At 43.6% G+C, this 21,452-nt stretch overlaps 1 protein-coding gene across 1 annotated transcript in view; it reads right to left on the reverse strand.

Annotated features, from left to right (window-relative positions):
* rapgef6 (Rap guanine nucleotide exchange factor (GEF) 6) overlaps positions 1-21,452 on the reverse strand; it is a 288,321-nt gene that overhangs the window by 85,192 nt on the left and 181,677 nt on the right. Inside the window, exon 7 of the mRNA XM_084320510.1 lies at positions 11,846-11,977. Coding sequence (XP_084176636.1) covers positions 11,846-11,977 — 132 coding nt within the window. The remainder of the gene's footprint in view (positions 1-11,845; positions 11,978-21,452) is intronic.

The raw sequence follows: 21,452 nt of genomic DNA on the forward strand, positions 1-21,452 counted from the left end.
AGAAACACTTTTTATGATAATCAAATAAAGAGCTATTTTTCCAAAACGCATAATTTTTTAACTTTGTAACTTATTTTCAGAAATTACTGATATTTTGAAACTATTTAAGGCCAAAACATGTTAAAAAAAAAAAAATATATATATATATATATTATATATATATATATATATATATATATATAATATATATTCTTGATATCGGACCGATACCGATGTGTAAAAAACTGCCATATCGGCCGATATTATATCGGCGGCCGATATATCGTGCATCACTATTTAAAACCAAACAGTGTCTGAATCTCGTGTTCCTCTCCGCTCTCTGGGTAGAACTACACTAGTCTAATCCAATAGGGTTGAACGGGATAGAATAGGAAATAAAAACCGCTGAAATAAACTGCAATGCAGTCCCCTATTGCTATCCCCCACCGGCCCGTTTGTTTTGTGTCGCATAAAAACACACAAACGCGGATTCCCAACTACGTGAAACGACGTGACTACACACAGGCGTGTTGGCGGGGAGGGGATCTGTACCGCTTTGATGGACTGGACACACAGCGAACAAACATACAAGCGCCAACGAGAGGAACAGCCGTCGTCCCGCTCGCTGTGAGGCGCTTTGTGTCCCTGCTGGCTGCTGCTGCTGGAGAAGACATCCAGTTATCCGTTCAGAGGACGGTCCCGTGAGCCGGAACGGCCGGATGAGATCATGACATTGTTTGATCCGGGGCGAGGCAGCCTCCCGTTGTCAACATGTCAAATAAAAACGACAAATGTGATGAATGAAGGAAACCTGGAAGTGGCCACTTGTAAATCACTAGGACAGCTGCTGGGTTCTGTTCATGCAGAGAGATATGTTGTTGTATCCGATATCTTAGTTCTGGTGGTGACGGCACCCCTTTGTCTCTCTCCCTCTCCATCTTGCTCTCTTCTGTCCTCTCCATCCCTCACTCTATCCATGTCTCTCTCCATCTCCATATTTCTGCCCCCCCTCTCTCTTTCTCTGTACCACCCATCCCCCCGCCTCTCCTTTCTCCTCTCGCTTTCCTTTCCCCCGTCTCCCTTTCTCTCTCCCTTTCTCCTCTCTCTCATGCCTCTGAGTCTGTGTGTTGTTTCATCATGCAGGAGGTAGCACCCTCCCCTGATCTCAGATCAGATCTAAACCAGGCAGACACATCTCCTGACAGGGACATCAAGTTCCTGTCCACTGATCTGAGCCCCCATACCCTCTGCACTCCACACAACTGTCACACTGTTGTACACACAGAGACAGAGAAGAGTGTGTCTTCCCTGTGTGTGTGTGTGTGTGTGTGTGTGTGTGTGTGTGAGTGTGAGTGTGAGCGTGAGTGTGAGTGTGAGTGTGTGTGTGTGTGTGTGTGTGTGTGTGTGCGTGTGTGTGCGTGTGTGGATGAAGAGGGAGGGAGGAAGGGAGAGACTGACTGAGACAGAAAAAGAGAGAGAGAGAGAGAGAGAGAGAGAGAGAGAGAGAGAGAGAGAGAGAGAGAGAGAGAGAGAGAGAGAGAGAGAGAGAGAGAGAGAGAGAGAGAGAGAAGACATGGACAGCTGAGGAGTGAGGCAGACTAAAGGGTCAGCTCGTCAAGACAACAGGAGCTGTAAACAGACAGAGGTGCAGCCACAGGTCAGGGACTAACTGGTAGTGGTGGGCCTGTGTGATAAACCTCTAACCCCCACGATGAAGGGATGGTTAAATATCTCAAATGTCAAGTTAGACCGCGCTCTCAGATACGACACTGGGTGCTGAAATCCCATTAAGTATTATATAAAAGAAGCAGTGAAGCCAGACAGCACTCTCAGGTTCAAATTTAATGGCAGCCTGAAACTAACATTTTCGGAAATATTATTCCTTCTTCAGTGTTATATCTCAACCATAACATCGACACACAGCGAGCAGGTAAAAACCCTGTATGTTCTCCACTGTAATTGGATGTTTACGTGATTTCTTATGCCGTCAGCAGGTGTCGTGACCCTAAGCACCATGAAACGCGCTCGAAAACCCAGTGTAAAACGTTTGAATAAAAAAAATTATAAAAAGAAATACACGGGGGCGGCTACGTGGTGCAGTGGGCAAGGCGCTCACCACGAATACTGGAGACTGGCTCGAACAGGTTCGCCTCCCTGTTCGAGCCCAGCTCTCCACATTGCTTTCAGTTTAGCTGGTCGTCCGCACTAATACACATTGGCAGTATTAGGGGGAGGGAACTGATGGTGGGGATCGGGCGTGTGGACAGCGACTCCTACAGGTCGGTTGGTGCGCCTGCGCAGTAGAATCAGGAAGCGACGGGGGCGGGCCCCTCCAAAGCCCAGACCCCCGGCGCTGAAAGATCGAGCCGCGCAGGTGGAAGATGCGACGGCTGTTACCTCCGAGTACGGAGGGGACTCGTGCTATGTATGACTTAGTCCACATTGCAGCCAGCTTGTGGGAGGCAAGAAACAGCGTTCAAAGACAGGGGAGGGTGAATTTGACGATACGAAATTGGGATGAGAGAAAAATAGAAATGGGAGAAAAAGTGGATAAAAAAAATAAAAATACACGTTGTCAATCTGAAAATGAGGTGTTTGATTTTCCTCAGTCCTGTAAAGTTTAACATTTTGGAGACGCAAGGTTTTCAACCGGCAGCAGTGGATCTGAAAACACTGCGATGGGCTGAGGGAGGAGTAGGAGAGGGGGGGGGGGGGGGGGGGGTGGAGGATGAGGGAAGGGAGAAACGAGAAAGTGGGGAGAGGAGCCAAGCGACATTGAAGGGAAATCCCAGGGCACATTTATCAGCATTAATAAACTCAACCAAACAACCGTATAATTGCCCATATTCCCTCAGCCTTCCCCAGGTTGGCTTTTATCCAACAGTGCTGCCACTTTGCTGCACTTCATAACATGGGCCACATTGCTGCACTTGATAATATGCCTGCACTTGCATCACTTGGCTGTACATTTTATTCCAGCCACTAATGGGAACATTCCCAGGAAACTTGTTGTGTGCCATGGATTTCTGTGCCTCGGGAAGATAAAAGAGTGGGAACGACAGTCCTCCAGTAGATGAGTGCGGAGACATATTAGGAGAAGTAAGAGTGTAGCTGGAGGTACAGAGTATCTGCAACAGAGTAGCTGCAACAGAGTAGCTGCAACAGCATCTACGCAGATGATGTCATACAATTTCCCTACGCACTTACGAGTTTGCTCATATTTGCTCAAACCTGTGACATGCCCTCACACAAAAGCACAGCCACTTGACTGTTTCCATGGTATATATAGTCTGGTGAGAAAGACGAGTAAGAAAACTCACCCCAACCTTGTAAAATCCACTTTTATAGCTCATCTTGTAATCACAAACCCCCACTGACATTAATAAGGTGTGCATTTCAATCTGGAGACTATTGTAGGTCCTGACTAGGTTCTGTTTATGATGCTGTTGTGTGAGGCGACTAGGTCCTGACTAGAGTTCTGTTTATGATGCTGTTGTGTTGTGGCTACTAGGGTTCTGTTTATGATGCTGTTGTGTTGTGGCTACTAGGGTTCTGGTTATGATGCTGTTGTGTTGAGGTGACTAGGTCCTGACTAGAGTTCTGTTATGATGCTGTTGTGTTGTGGCTACTAGGGTTCTGGTTATGATGCTGTTGTGTTGAGGTGACTAGGTCCTGACTAGAGTTCTGTTTATGATGCTGTTGTGTTGTGGCTACTAGGGTTCTGTTTATGATGCTGTTGTGTTGAGGTGACTAGGTCCTGACTAGAGTTCTGTTTTATGATGCTGTTGTGTTGTGGCTACTAGGGTTCTGTTTATGATGCTGTTGTGTTGAGGTGATAGGTCCTGACTAGAGTTCTGTTTATGATGCTGTTGTGTTGTGGCTACTAGGGTTCTGTTTATGATGCTGTTGTGGCGACTAGGTCCTGACTAGTGTTCTGGTTATGATGCTGTTGTGGCTACTAGGTCCTGACTAGGGTTCTGGGCCCTCATTTATCAACAATTCTTAGAAAGTGTTCTATTTTCGTACTTAAGCACAGAATTTAGAATGTGTGTACGCACAGACATATTGGGATTTATCAACCGTGCGTACACGGGTCCTACGCTCCTCCGTGTTGATAAATACAATTTTTTCTTACCGTCAATGCTCGTGCATGATTATCCATATATGGTAATGAAACACCCCCATGGGATGTGAAATATGGACTGACCGAGCAAACTCTGAGAAACTCCACGAGCGAGATTGTTTACGGAGGCGCTGTCGAACCAAGAAGACACAACCCGTGTTATGGGATAAATAAAAGGCTGGCGGACTTGTACACTGTGATGTCAGATATCAACGACTCCCTAAGACCATAATTGCTGCAATTCTGCCTGGACAGCTCAAATACTAATAAAGACCGTTAACCTGTTTGGCGTTGGTGTGTCATTCTAACCATGCTGGAATATGAATGCCTTTATTAGTTTTGTTCGATTGGCTACCGGGTATAATATGATTTGTACTAGAGGCATACAATCTATTTGGTTGTCAGTATTAGGTAGCCTATGAATTACATATATAGCAGCCATAGCCTACATTATGCAACAGTAACTTAAAAAAAACTAACACAGATTTGAGGGTGAATAGAGTTAGGAGGTTTAGACAGATGATCGGTTTAATGCTTTCCCATTGTTTAAACTTTGTAAAACCCACACACACATATGGAGGATGATCTACGGAGTTGATTTATATAATAAAAAAAAAATTCAAAAAATGGAGTTATGAGGTTTTGTCCCGACAGCAGCGATATCATATTCCTATAAAATATGTCTCCCAGGAATCGTGGGGCTCTGGGAATAAAGGTTGGGAACCCCTGCTATAGCCATTATCCTTTATAATGTTATAGGCTATTTTATTTACAGTTTACTCTATCAGCCTACCCAGCATGTAATACGTTCTTTGTTAGAACTCAACTCGTTATTGTTTTGCGCATAGATTGCAGAAATACGGGAACGTTTTGATTTATGTTTGGAAGGCTTTGACATTGTGGGACGGGGTGGGTGGAGTTTCGAAGTTATGTAAGCAGAATACAAGTCATATCACCCACACGATATATGCTACCTGTATCCAGAGCATGTATGCTTTTCATTCATTTAAGACACATTTATTGCAAGGGTTTTGTAATACACAAACTCAACAAATAACCTCTGTTCTCATTGCAATGCGTTTTTTATTCTTTCTTATACAGTAGGAAGGGGGAAGAACACTATATTGTGCGTGTTCATATGACTTGTATTCTGCTTACAACTTCGGGGGTTCCACTTGTTTCGTTTAACGTTATGGCAAAGCCTTTTGAATGTGGTCGGGGTGTTCCCGTGTTTCTGCAATCTGTGCGCAAAATAATAACGAGTTGAGTTACGCGGAGCGCAGTCAGTACACCCTGTATATTCCAATAACGCTATATATAAACCATGCTGCATTCATTCAGAAGGAAATACCTATTATTCCAAATGCTATTTATAGGGTTTTGACCATAATTACACTACTGTTGCTATTTTACAATTTACAATTATTATTTTATAATAATATTCTACCGCTGGGCGCCAGGTACGCATGCTCCGAGCTGTGTGTAGATATACGCACAAAGTCAAGCACAAGTTCAAATTGATAAGTCCCACACTTTGCTTAGAAATGATCGTACGCACGGGTTACGCACATATCTGTGCGTAGGCAACGTTGATAAATGAGGGCCCTGGTTATGATGCTGTTGTGGCTACTAGGTCCTGATTAGTGTTCTGGTTATGATGCTGTTGTGGCTACTAGGTCCTGACTAGGGTTCTGGGTCTATGGTCTAATTCCCCTGCTAAGGACATGAATACATCTCTAAATAAATCTCTCCATCTACCAACTAGGCAGCTCCTAGGGGAGAATGTGTGTAACAGTGAGTATGAAGCAGGGCGTTGCTGAAAAAAGAGCATCCGTGCTGCTCAGCTAATCGACCCCCCCCCCCCCCCCCCCCCCCCCCCGGGTAAATAAGAATATAAATAAATAAAAATGACATCATTGATGAATTAATAAAGTCTCCATTTTTGTGATACAAGCCTGGCTACATGAATACCTTCATAACGTTTATATCTTCAAATGTGATACAAGCCTGGCTACATGAATACCTTCATAACGTTTATATCTTCAGATGTGATACAGGCCTGGCTACATGAATACCTTCATAACGTTCATATCTTCAGATGCGATACAAGCCTGGCTACATGAATACCTTCATAACGTTTATATCTTCAGATGTGATACAAGCCTGGCTACATGAATACCTTCATAACGTTCATATCTTCAGATGTGATACAGGCCTGGCTACATGAATACCTTCATAACGTTTATATCTTCAGATGTGATACAGGCCTGGCTACATGAATACCTTCATAACGTTCATATCTTCAGATGCGATACAAGCCTGGCTGCATGAATACCTTCATAACGTTCATACCCGTTGCGATGTGATACAGGCCTGGCTACATGAATACCTTCATAACGTTCATACCCGTTGAGATGTGTGGACAGTTTAAAGAGTTAAAGCCTGTTCTCTGTGTGTGACCTTTCCTGCACAGTGTGAAGCTGAAATGGAGAACGATCCCCAGGATACACAGCCAAGCATGTGCTATAATTAACAACATAGGAGGGATATGAGGAGGGAGGGGGGAGGGGGGAGGATGGATGGATACTAGACAGACTCAAAGAAAGAGATGTGTTAAAATGACAACACAGGAGAGACAATGTTAAGTGAAGAAAGGCCTATGCTTTATTGAAAAGTAGATTATTATTATTATTATTATTATTACAGGAATCACACCTAGATGACAATGAGCATGTCAAACTTTTGGCTTGATGTGTGGGGTGTTTGGGGGACTGGCTATTCCGGGGTGGTTAACATGCCTTCGAGCAACACTGTACTTATTGTACTTATTTTATGCCTATTCTTATGTCTGCACGTTCTACGTTGCACTACTTTTATTGTCTTTTATACCTATTCTTATGTCTGCATTTTTATACATTGTTTTTATTCTGTCGACTATATGCTGATTTTATGCCTATGTTCATTTTGTGCTACTTGCTGGGGGGCACTTTGGGCTGCGGTCCATGTGTGAAGGGTGCTATATAGAGTTGTTATTATGTATTATTATTATTATAATATTGTAAAAAATAAATTACGCATTGAAATGTTTTAAGTGTCGACGAAAATGAGGGTGATCTCAATTGTCCTTTGAGAATAAATAAAGGTTTGAATGATAACCTCAAAAAGCTTGGTTAGCCACGTTTATTCCTCTTCTACTAGTCTACTAGTGGTTGAGGGGTAGGCAATATTGTTGTTAGTGATCATTAGAAGTCTTGTTAACCCAACCAGCCAAGAGTTCTGTTCTTTTTTCAAAGCAAAGGGTACATGAGTATGGTGATACGTCTAGGTGTAAGTATTTACTGTAGCCTGACTAACGTTAAGACGGAGCCTCAAGTGATACCTTCAATTTTAGATGTTAATGATATCCGTCACAATAAAAATATTAGTAACACTTTCAGGCAGTTCTACAGTTCAGTTTCAGTTATATGAAGCAGACCAGTCACCGGTAACCTTAGAGAAGATGGGATCTTTTATGGGGGGCTTACTCCTCCCTATGTGAATGAAATGCTCCCATCTCCACAGGAGGCGGCCCTCTTAGCACTCAAACGGCTACAGTCAGCAGGGCCGGACTGGGGAAATAATTCATACCGGGAGATATAGCGCGAAATATAGCCCCAATCAGGCCACTTTTTAAGCGGGGGGGGGGTCTGGGGGTCCCCCACCCGGATTTTTTTTGTTACAAAGACTTAATTTCCTGCATTCTGGTGAATTTTAGTGCATGTGAATCACAAACTAATGAGCCAACAATTGCTTAGTACAATGTACTGTTATGAACCTCAAATAAAACTGTTGTGGCACTAGCAATGGTACTCTCTCCACCTTTAAAAATAAAAAAGCAAGAGCACAACATATTTTTTTATTTACTATTATAATACAGTTAACCACTCTCTCCACCTATTCAAACAAGGCAAGAGCACAATACCTTATTCACTTTACTGATGCACTACCCATCAACGGTTAAAATAGCCCTTTACACAAACATTAAATAACAGACCTTTCATTACAATACTATAATAACAGTAACCACTGCCAGAATAGTGACACATGTATCACGTGTGGTGAGCACACGCATGCATGCACAACGAAGACAGAAGATTGCGTTGTCTCAATCATTTTAAATATAAAATGAGCTCAAAGTATGAGCTCACTGACTGAAATTTCCAACAAAAAGCATCAATTGTCAAATAATATTGATCACATTAACTAGACTAGATGTTTTGGAGGAAATTAGAAAGGGAACAACAACTTAACCCTTGTGTCTGATCAGATTCTTATTTTTTTGATAACTTTGCAGTGATTATATTTGTAGCCAATGTGGCAAAGGTGTGTAATCTTTGAATTATCTTGGAATTATTTTGACTCTCTCTTTCATAAATTATTTATTCAACTTCAGCCCCAATCATAACCACCACATATTGTTTTTTGTAATGTCAGATTTAACAACTCCTTTTGGGAGTGTGCCATCTGCCATTCCATCCGCCGCCTCCGCTGTCAATCAGTTGTATCGCCTGGTCCCGCCTCCACCAATCACAAGCGGCAGCACGGCTCCATTGTGTGTGTGTGTGTGTCCGTGTGAGGGAGAGAGAGTCAGATAGTTCTCCTACTCTGTCGCAGACAGTGAAATCCTGGTTGTTCCCCACCCACCTAGTTATCTAAAAACTATCGCGCTGCGCCACGGCCACAACTAGAAACAATGGCCTGGCAAAAAAATAAAATAAAAAAATAAAAATAAAATAAATATATAATATTTCTTTTTTTATATAATATTTTTTTTTTGTATCTGTGCAGGCCAGGCCACCGGGAAAACTCCCGGTGCTCCCGATGGCCAGTCCGGGCCTGACAGTCAGGTAAAACACCAGTATATATATAATATGTAAGTAACAAATTGTGAAGCGCTTTGGATAAAAGCGCTATATAAAAAAGCAGCCATTTACCATTTACCATTTAATATATAATATTTTTTTTTATATAATTACATTTTTTTTTATCTGTGCAGGCCAGGCCACCGGGAAAACTCCCGGTGCTCCCGATGGCCAGTCCGGGCCTGACAGTCAGGTAAAACACCAGGGCCAGATGGCGTGCGTTTTAATATCTACTTATAGACCCTTTCCTGAAGATGCTGGAACTCTTTCATATCTGGTAGCCTTCCCCATTCACAAAAATAATCTGCTATCACCTTAATCCTTAAGAAAGCCCTGAAGACTGTTCAGGATATAGACCTATTACTCTCCTTAACCAGGATATTTAACTATTATCAAAAATATTAGCATATTAGGTTTTGCCTTTTATCATCAGGGAAGACCAAACAGGCTTTATCAAAGAGAGAGGTTCGAGTCACAATGTCAGACGGCTCTTGAATATTATTAATCTCTGGCAAGCACAAGAAGTTGATCGCATGGTCATCTCATTGGATGCAGAAAAGGCCTTTGACTGTGTTGATCAAATGGGTTAGACTCTTATAGAATAATCCGTTAGCTTCAGTCATCACCAATTGGTTATAGATCAACGTCCCACTCCATCGCTCAACACGTCATGGCTGTCCCCTTAGCGCCGCCCTTTTTTCTCTTGCAGTGGAACCTCTGGTGGAGGCAATAAGACAGGACCCAGCAATAAGTGGTATACATAATATTATAGTTAGAGCCCAACACAAAATGTCCCTTTATGCAGATGATGTCTTGCTGTATTTATCGGAGCCTGTGACCTCCGTTTCACATCTTGGTGATATTATGAGTCTGTCATTTTCTGGTTAACTGAGATGCAGAGCAGAATGGGTCAAGGAGGATCCCACTTCTGTTTGGTTGGACCTGGAAATGTCACAGATTTCTGGCTCCATGTTGGGCCCTTTGTCCTCCAAGAATTTAAAAGAGTCTCTGTAACAACAACTCCATAATTTCCAATACTATAAAGGCATGGTTTATTACATGAACAATTGAGGGGAGGACTAATCTAAACTCCTTATTGATTCCAATTCAAGGTAACCCTGGTTTCCTGTCCGGTATGATAAGCACTTGGACATCTCAGGGGATAAAGAATATGTGTGATTTATTTCAATGTGCATCGTTAAAAATACCATCTCCCCAGACATAAGGTCTTTAGATACCTCCAGATTCAAGATTTCATAACTAGAAAAAAACAAAACACTTTTAATATCAATGCTACAACATCAGCAGTAGAGCAGTTACTTCTCCGAGGTCAAAAAAATAAAAATCCATAACTCGTTTCTATAATGTCTTAAGCCAGACAGATTTGTTGAATGTGCACTATGTTGCACAGACATGGCAAACTGAACTAGGTATAGATATTGATGAGGATCCATGGGATGTGGGGCCATATGAAGAAGATATTAGTGTGTAACCGTGGACGACTGTTGTGGTTTAAAAACCTGCACAGTTAGCAAAGCTCTCCTAACTAAACATATGAAGTGAACCCCCAGCTTTCACCTTTGTGGCTCTCAGTGATGTCTGGTCCCGTCCTTAAATCCAAGATATGGAAACAATATTTGGTGTGGTTTTGCATATGAACCCTCTGTCTTTGCTCCTGGGTCATCCGAATCAAGATGCAATTGTCGGTGCTAGTTCTGGCAGACTGTCGCATACATGCTTGTATCTTTATGTCGTGGATAAATAACAAACCTCCCACTAAAGCAACCTGGCATAAGATAATGATGGAGAGTTTTACTCTTGAATACTCTTCAACAGGACCGGTCAAGTGAAGATAGGGACCCCATACTGTACATCGTTCAACACTCACAGGTGTGCTCCTTGACTAACTGCGGACTTCCTCCTTTGTACCTCACTCGTGTGGCACTGTGGTTATGATGCCCCTTTGTCATCTGGGTGCCCTTGATATGATATGCTGATATGTTTATTTCTATTTTCATGATATACTTCTTCTAACTGTCAATATTGCTCATGCTGATTGTGTGGACCAATGTTGTACTGAGCGTTTTGTTGTGTGTTTGTGAAAAGGGGAAACATTTTAAACAGACTGGATGTGTTAAGAATGACATGTTGTGAGTGTGCTCAGGGATGATACATGTGTACATTTTAACAGATCACTTCTTGCAGTGTAGATGGATAGATAAACAGAGACATTTTGTTTCTATGAGACGGAGAGAGAGAGAGAGAGAGAGAGAGAGAGAGAGAGAGAGAGAGAGAGAGAGAGAGAGAGAGAGAGAGAGACAGAGAGAGAGAGAGAGAGGGAGATAGAGAGAGAGAGAGAGAGAGAGAGAAAGAGAGACAGAGATAGGGAGAGAGACAGAGAGAGACAGAGGGAGATAGACAGAGAGAGACAGGGAAAGAGAGATAGAGACACACAGACAGACAGACAGACAGAAAGACAGACAGACAGACAGACAGACAGACAGACAGACAGACAGACAGACAGACAGACAGACAGACAGACAGACAGACAGACAGACAGACAGACAGACAGACAGACAGACAGACAGACAGACAGACAGACAGACAGACAGACAGACAGACAGATAGACAGACAGACAGACAGACAGACAGACAGACAGACAGACAGACAGACAGACAGAGAGAGATAGACAGAGAGACAGACAGACAGACAGACAGACAGATAGACAGACAGATAGACAGACAGACAGACAGACAGACAGAGAGAGATAGACAGAGAGAGAGAGAGACAGAATGTGCTTAAAAAGGTGCAGTCTGTAAAGAGGACATGAGGTCTACATACCTGGTATATGTCCGATAGGCTGCTGCTCCCCGAGTCGCTGGCGATGCTGCATCCCGATTGGCTGGGTGGCATGTGCATCTCCTGCTGGTGGGCGTGGTCCGTCAGGTGCATTTTATTGAGGTCGGCAGGAAGCTGCACAGACAGGAAGTGGTAGAAAGAGAGAGAGAGAGAGAGAGAGAGAGAGAGAGAGAGAGAGAGAGAGAGAGAGAGAGAGAGAGAGAGAGAGAGAGAGAGAGAGAGAAAGACAGAGGGAGAGAAAGACAGAGAGAGAGAGAGAAAGAGAGAGAGAGAGAGGAGAGAAAGAGATAGGGTGTAAGTTCAAAAGTACGAGTATATACAGTACTCATAACAGCACAAACCACACAGAGGCGCGCACACACACACAAACACCCACCCACGCACAACTACACACCCACCCACACACACACACATTCACAGAACCACACATGCACACACACTGCCATTGCCTCATCAGCGAGAAAGGCTGGTTTTGGCAGCATGTGTCCTTTTCTACCAACCACGTCATTAACATGAGGAGGGGGGAGCTGGAACAGATAAATTGTAATGGGGCTCATAGTTTGGGTGATAGAGGAGGATTTATACAGCTGGGAGGCTGACCTCAGCCCAACACTACATCACACAGAGACTGTCCTCTAGACGTTAGCACACAGACATACCAGTTACATATATACACACACACACACCCACACATAGACAAGATACCCACACACACATACACATTCATTTCATACAGACACAGACACACACAGAAATATGTACACGTCACCCATTCAGCATAATTACACACACACACTCGCAGGCGCACACAAACACACACACACACACACTCAGAATGGCCATTGTTAGGCCTGCCGCGATAAGCAATAAATCGATTAATTGCTGCAATAATTAAAATGAATGCAATGATTTTGACGGGCGCGATTAATTGCTATTTGCGCGTTTGTTTGAGGCGGAACCAGTGCCCCTTGTCAGTCACTGTCCGTGTTGGGAGGCGGGCCGCTGGCTTTACTACAGAGCACAGCACAGGGGCTAACGTTACCCCTCATTGTGTCTATTCTACTAGCATTAACGTTACTCATACAAACAATCAATAGCGAGTTATATTGATCACGCTATGTACGATAGCCATGCTAAAACGCTAGCACAACATTAGCACCTAACCTAACAACAAGCCTTAACAAGTCGGCGATCTTTTTGCTAGACTAAACTCTCCGCTCGGTGGCAAATTGTGTTGATGTCGGTTTTGTTTAATCAATAAATGAGGCAGAATACACAGTGACTGTATCCTTTGTTTATTGCACTTGTGCCTGCTGCAAACATAATGATTATGAAATCCTATGCGAGACATTAAAGATGGCGGCGTTCTGTTTTCGTTCAGACTCCCTCAGACTCTCCAACGACGCGTCTCTATTCTGACCAATCAGTGGTCTGCAGTGTTTCACGTGACTTTTCTGGTACCACTTCTACCAATAAGATGCATGCATCTCACTTCTACTCGCTTGGAACCACGACAGAGCAGGGACTAAAAAAGTACCTGATAATCACAACAATACTTCCGGTCCGGTCGGTGTGCTTCAAAATAAAAGTCTAAAACACCGGAAAAGACGGAGCGGTGGGCTTCAAAATAAAAGTTTTGGGAAATAAATTTCTCAAAAAAAAATTCTCTAACCGGTCGCAATAATATCGCTTATCGCGATATTTTCGGGGGCAATTAATCGCCCAGCAAAATGTGTTATCGTGGCAGGCCTAGCCATTGTTGACATGTGAATAAGCACGTAAACAGTTGAGGCCACAGCTCTTCCTCAACCAAAACCCTGCACAACACAACACCCCTTTATCTCCTCATGGATAAGAAGAACACACTGGCCTGGAGGCAGGAGGACACAGAGCAACACCAGGTCCTCCCATGTTATCTGCTTCTCCAAAGACCGCTCCATATTAATCCTTCACAAATAATAATAATAATAATAATAATAATAATAATAACAACAGTACTTAAGAGATTAAGATTAAACTAAACTGTCAATCAAAGCTGCAGCATCTCAAAACCCTGGATTCCTCCTTTCCTCTCCCAAGACCCCGCCCACCAAAGACATGCTGTTTTTCCAGAGAACACGTATTTATTTAATTCACAGGCTTTTCTTTCTCCTCCGCTAAGCGGGAGCAGTCCTATGATGTCATCAAAGTGCACTGCTTGAGAGCGTTGAAAGGAACATGGAAACTTAAGTCATTTTCTGGAAACCTAATTATAGTATGGACCCATTTCAAACCACACCCTCCAAAAATAACATCATATACCACAGTGGACGGTCCATCTCAAACCCCGCCCTCTTTCCTTGATCCTCCAAAAAGTTTGTCAGAGGGAAGCAACAGTTGTGATTGGAGGATCAAGAAAAGAGGGCAGGGTTTGAGATAGTTCAATTGGGGTCACATGCCCTTTTCCACACTCCTATGTCTCAGGGCTCAAAGATCCATCTTTAAAATGTCTCCTCCTCAGTATCCATTGGTGACTGAACTGGATTTAATAACAAATCAATTAGGTTGTTTTCCACTCTGTGTATTTCATGAAAACAAGCAAATGTTTTATATACCACTTCATGTCAAACGCACTGGAGATAAATGCTATTTTCACAGTAAGAAAGGACAGAAGAAAACAGCATTGTGATTCTTCCACCAGCCAGAAGCCTTCACTTTTGTCATAGGAAGAGTGGGTGTTGTTGCTAATGTTGTCTAGAGTCAGTCCCCGTGTTGTTCAACCTAAGGTCTGAGGACCGGAGCAGGTCTCTCGGATCTTGCAGAGCGGTCACTGGTCCGGTCGGATGGGTTGTTGGGTTTAACACGGTTTTAATTCAGTATTAGTTCAAGTATATACACTCCGTTGTCCCTGAAAAGTGCTTAGATTCCTCAACAGTCCCTTAGCTTTCCTAGATCTCACCAGCCACGGTACTGTCTGCAACTCTATGTATCCCAGTTAAGAGGTTTTCAGTCATGATTCAGTTCATTTAACATCGACGTCTGAGGCAGTTACACACACTGATCCCATGCCCCGGTCCCTGTGGCGGGCAAAGTACAAGCCTTGGCACTATATTTCTACTCTCCAGAAGCCACCCTCCCTGCATCCCCGTGTCTTACCAGCTTGGAGCGGGGAAGGGCGAGGGTGAGAGAGGACGTCCTCCTCCGTCGACAGCGCGCCAACCTACCGCACACCTCCTCCATGACCACATCCAACAGCACTGTGGTCCACCCACACCCCCACGCACACACACACGCCCTCCCCCGCCAGACAAACATATGCCAAGCCAAACCGAAAGCCTAATAGCTGGGGGACCAACCCATGGTGCCACCATGCAATATTAAAGACGCCGAGTCTAGGGCCGCTGCCCCCATTCAGTTCCCTCTCTCCGATAGGTCTTACATCGTCTAACCCATCCCCCCGCAAGTGGGACACAGTGTCGGGGGGTGGGGCCTAAGGAGTTGACGTGAAGGTTTGATTTTGAACAAGGCCTGGGTGACGTGTATTGTTTTTCTGTGTGTTCTTGTATTGTTTTTATATTGTCAAACATGATACAAAACATTGTTTTAAATGAACAGTGTACAGCAAAATGTCAGACTTCTCACAAAAATGATTTGTGAAATATCCATTGATGTCCATTGATAATGTCAATTTAAAACGTAACTTTACTGCAAAGGTCGACACTGATAAACCATCCTCGGCCATCAGACTGAAACTGGAAATGTGAACACAAGAGATCCGTCTTCACAGTGAGGTGCGTTTGTGCGCCACATATTATTAAGTCGAACCTTGGCCATGAGAACACAAAAGCTGTAGGCCTTTTCTTGGTGATTGCCGAACCTTTAAAATCTCTGTAAAAGGGGCATCTCTGTCTGTACAACGGCCTAGAATGAATACCAACTTGTATAGGTACCTTTAATAGGGTACAATGCAGCAAACACAAACACATGCACTCATATATACACACACACAAATGGGCTTTGGAGATAAAAATCTGAATCCAGACATGTTTACTGGCATTAAAACCGAAATCCATTTTCTATCACATAGTGCTGTGCACTGCAATACTGCCCCACTTACTGCTCAACCTGAGGCAACCTGAGGCAGACAGCTATTGGTGTTATTGACTAAGCTACACACGCAACAACAGCCGCTGTGGACTGAAACACCAAGGGCGCATAACGGACATTTCTATCAGAGAGAGAGGGGGGGGGGGAGAGAGAGAGAGAGAGAGAGAGAGAGAGAGAGAGAGAGAGAGAGAGAGAGAGACAGGGGATATAATGAGAGGGAGAGAGAGGGACAGAGGAAGGGGGAGAACAAAAAGATGGGGGGGAGAGATAGAAGGAGAGGGGAAGGGAGATACAGAGAGAGAGATGGGAAGGAGGGAGAGAGATAGGGAGAAAGGGTGAGAGATAGAGGGGGTGAGGGAGAGAGGAAGGAGATTCAGACGCAGGTTAAATAGGTATTGATTTCTGTATGATGGATGTGTTTTCTCGCCATAATGATGAATGTCCCTGCGAACCTTCGTTTCACATCTAGTGGACGGGACTGACGGTGATGACAAGAGGAACTAATGTTTCACATCTAGTGGACGGGACTGACGGTGATGACCAGAGAAACTAATGTTTCACATCTAGTGGACGGGACTGACGGTGATGACCAGAGAAACTAATGTTTCACATCTAGTGGACGGGACTGACGGTGATGACCAGAGAAACTAATGTTTCACATCTAGTGGACGGGACTGACGGTGATGACCAGCGGAACTAATGTTTCACATCTAGTGGACGGGACTGACGGTGATGACCAGAGAAACTAATGTTTAACATCTAGTGGACGGGACTGACGGTGATGACCAGAGAAACTAATGTTTCACATCTAGTGGACGGGACTGACGGTGATGACCAGAGAAACTAATGTTTCACATCTAGTGGACGGGACTGACGGTGATGACCAGAGAAACTAATGTTTCACATCTAGTGGACGGGACTGACGGTGATGACCAGAGAAACTAATGTTTAACATCTAGTGGACGGGACTGACGGTGATGACCAGAGAAACTAATGTTTCACATCTAGTGGACGGGACTGACAGTGATGACCAGAGAAACTAACGTTTCACATCTAGTGGACGGGACTGACGGTGATGACCAGAGAAACTAATGTTTCACATCTAGTGGACGGGACTGACGGTGATGACCAGAGAAACTAATGTTTCACATCTAGTGGACGGGACTGACGGTGATGACCAGAGAAACTAATGTTTCACATCTAGTGGACGGGAGTGACGGTGATGACCAGAGAAACTAATGTTTCACATCTAGTGGACGGGACTGACGGTGATGACGAGAGAAACGAATGTTTCACATCTAGTGGACGGGACTGACGGTGATGACCAGAGAAACTAATGTTTAACATCTAGTGGACGGGACTGACGGTGATGACCAGAGAAACTAATGTTTAACATCTAGTGGACGGGACTGACGGTGATGACCAGAGAAACTAATGTTTCACATCTAGTGGACGGGACTGACGGTGATGACCAGAGAAACTAATGTTTCACATCTAGTGGACGGGACTGACGGTGATGACCAGAGAAACTAATGTTTCACATCTAGTGGACGGGACTGACGGTGATGACCAGAGAAACTAATGTTTCACATCTAGTGGACGGGACTGACGGTGATGACCAGAGAAACTAATGTTTAACATCTAGTGGACGGGACTGACGGTGATGACGAGAGAAACTAATGTTTCACATCTAGTGGACGGGACTGACGGTGATGACCAGAGAAACTAACGTTTCACATCTAGTGGACGGGACTGACGATGATGACGAGAGACACTAATGTTTCACATCTAGTGGACGGGACTGACGGTGATGACCAGAGACACTAATGTTTCACATCTAGTGGACGGGACTGACGGTGATGACCAGAGACACTAATGTTTCACATCTAGTGGACGGGACTGACGGTGATGACCAGAGAAACTAATGTTTCACATCTAGTGGACGGGACTGACGGTGATGACCAGAGACACTAATGTTTCACATCTAGTGGACGGGACTGACGGTGATGACCAGAGACACTAATGTTTCACATCTAGTGGACACACACACACACACACACACACACACACACACACACACACACACACACACACACATTTTATAACAACACTAGTGCTATGATCTAACCCGATACAGAAAGTGATAATAATCTGTTGTGTTGGCAGTGAGGTGGAATATTTCACATACACGCTTTTTATCCATTTGACTCAATGTTTGAATGCCCAACTTTTGCAATACATGAATAATGGAAATACCTTTACAAAAAGAAAACGAAAGTCAACAACTCACAAAAGTGTCTTTAACATCTCAAAGGTTCTCTATTCCCACACTTTGAAAAAGTTTGCTTCCTATTTGACTGATAGCGTTTGTTTCATTTGTTTACTGCAGTATGTTTGTAAAAACTCATGTAACTCAGCTTAAATGTAACTGCCATGCGAGTATTCAGTGAACCTGAATTTAAGAAATACAACTCTTATGACTCTCCAGTATGAAGGGAAGTGAATTTATAAATCCATTTATAAATGCACCATTTACCATTTATCTTGGAAATTGACCTCGTCCCAAACTAGGGATGTCCGATATTATCGGCCTACCGATATTATCGGCCGATATTGGCATTAAAATGTGATATTGGAAAATATCGGTATCGGTTTAAAAAAAAAGTATAATAACCTTTATTTACCCAGGCAAGCAAGTAAGAACAAATTCAGATTTTATTTATTGTCAAAAGTATGCATAATGTTGTGTTAATTCCACAACAAGAGATATGTAATGTTAATTACCTGAAATTATTCCGTTTTTTGGGGGGGGGGGAAACCCTGCATATATCGGTATCGGTTGATATCGGTATCGGAAATTAAGAGTTGGACAATATCGGTATAGGTAAAAAAGCCAATATCGAGCATCCCTATCTCAAACCCCTCTTTTCTTGATCCTCCAATCACAACTCTTTATTTTCAGAAGCAACATGCTACTAGTGTGGTAGCGCTGTAGAGGGGGGCGTGATGGCGGCAGTGAGACACAGACGCTTCTATATGAAGCATGATGAGGAGGCAGAGGAGGAGACTAGTCTATTTCATGAGGGCACAAGAGGAGAGAGAGAGAGAGAGATAGAGAGAGAGAGAGAGAGAGAGATAGAGAGAGAGAGAGAGAGAGAGAGAGAGAGAGAGAGAGAGAGAGAGAGAGAGAGAGAGAGAGAGAGAGAGAGAGAGAGAGTGTATGCGCCACTTATCAGCTGAGAGAGAGGTGAATGTGACTAATTGACCTATCCCAAGCTCCGCCCTTTTTTATTGACCCTCCTATCACAAGCGTCACTTTCCTCAGTCAAGCTAAGAGGGGGCGGAGCTTTGGATACTGTAGGTCAATTGCTTCAGTGTTGTGGCTCTTATTCACACTAGTGCCTTCCCTTAATCTCACTCCAATTCCCCCTTCTCCTCCCCAGCATCCCCCAGGATTCTGAGAGGAGGAGGGGGGGGGGGGGGGGGTACTCCCATTCTGGTCATACATTAATGATGAGAGTGGGGGATTAAATATAAATGCATATGGATCCTCCGGCTGTATGAATCTATCACGTCAACACACAGGGAAGGCCCAACCAGAGGATGACCAAGTTCACTGCAGTAAGCAGCTATAAGAGACCAAGCATACAGTAATCTAAATATAAATACCATACCTATCTAGGCTATAGCAGACTGTAAATACATATCATTAAAAACATTAATACGTTATCTAACTAGGCTATAGCAGACTGTAAATACATATCATTATAAACATACATACCATACCTAACTAGGCTATAGCAGACTGTAAATACATATCATTATAAACATACATACCATACCTAACTAGGCTATAGCAGACTGTAAATACATATCATTAAAAACATTAATACCTTACCTAACTAGGCTATAGCAGACTGTAAATACATATCATTAAAAACATTAATACCTTACCTAACTAGGCTATAGCTGATATAGTTAAATATATGATATCATTCAAAACATGAATCTAAAGTATTTTACACTACTTCGTACGTATATTTACTGCCACCGTGTTTTGCTGCAAAAGAAAACTCTATAACTCCATTAAACGTCTCTACAGACCCAATGATTGCATTAGAGAGCGAGCAAACCAGGCAAAACAGATATATTTTCTCTTTCCCCTCTCCCAAAAAACTAAAAACGTTATTTAAGCTAATGCATCCAATGCCTAAAGCAGAATTAACTCGATGTGGGGCTGAGCGTTTGTTTTCCTCAGTGAGTTAGCGGGCTATAAAGGCCAGACCAGTCGTTTTGTCTGCCTGCGCACACGCACACGCACACACACACACACACACACGCACGCACACACACACACGACACCAAGAGACCTCCAGCACAATAACAATCTGTGCTTCAATTTGAGCTCTTTGATAAGATTAATGTTTTCGGCATTATTTTCGTTTTCTCAAAGGGTACAATTTAGCGTTCGACGTGGAGGTGATCAAGGAAGGTATGAACAAAAAAGGTTATTGTGAAAATCTTTTAATAGATTTTCTGTGCAGTGTACTAATATACAATACTATATAGTGCAAGGCAGAAATGGAGAAATGGGACGAGGTGCAATTTAGGTACAATTCACAGTAGGTGTACGAGTTGTAGTGCAAATCCTTTATCAATAAATATAAAGTGTAAGTGTGTTTGTGTGATCTAAAGTGTGGAGAGTGGGTGCTGCAGTGTGTTGTTTGTTTGAGTGAGTGTGTGCGTGTGGGTGTGTGTGCTGTGTGCATTTGATGGTTGTTGCATAGTGATTATTGTTCGTTTAGCAGCCTGATGGCCTGGGGATAGAAGCTTCTTCTGAGTCTTTCTGTGCTCGCCTTAAGACTCCGGTATCGCTTGCCTGACCGCAGCAGTTCAAAGAGGCAGTTGTTCGGGTGGCTCGAGTCCTTAATAATTCTCTTAGCCTTCCCCTTGCACCGCTTGTTGTAAATGTTCTGGAGGGTGGGAAGCCCCCCTCCAATTGTGCGTTCGGCTGAACGTGTCACTCTTTGTAGTCTGCTACGGTCTTGTGCAGTGCTATTCCCAAACCAGGAGGTGATGTTGCCGGTCAGGATGCTCTCTATTGTACATGAGTAGAAGTTCCTAAGGATCTTCTGACTGACTTGGAACTTCCTTAGGCGCCTGAGGAAGTAGAGGCGTTGTCGTGCCTTCTTCACAACACTGTCAATGTGTGTGGTCCATGTCAAGTCCTCGGATATGTGGGCTCCGAGGTACTTGAAACTGTTCACTCTCTCAACCGGTGCCCCGTCGATGCTGAGGGGGCTGTAGTCCTTGACCCCCGACCTCCTGAAGTCCACAATCATCTCTTTTGTTTTGCTGACGTTCAGGGAGAGGCAGTTCTCCTGACACCACTGTGACAGGTTCTCTACCTCTTCCAGGTAGGCCCTTTCGTCGTTGGCAGAGATCAGGCCCACCACTACTGTGTCATCAGCAAATTTGATGATGGTGTTGTTGTTCCGCTGTG

The sequence above is a fragment of the Notolepis coatsorum genome (genome assembly GCF_963971535.1).
Source record: "Notolepis coatsorum genome assembly, chromosome: 8".
In the NCBI taxonomy this organism is placed as follows: Eukaryota; Metazoa; Chordata; class Actinopteri; order Aulopiformes; family Paralepididae; genus Notolepis; species Notolepis coatsorum.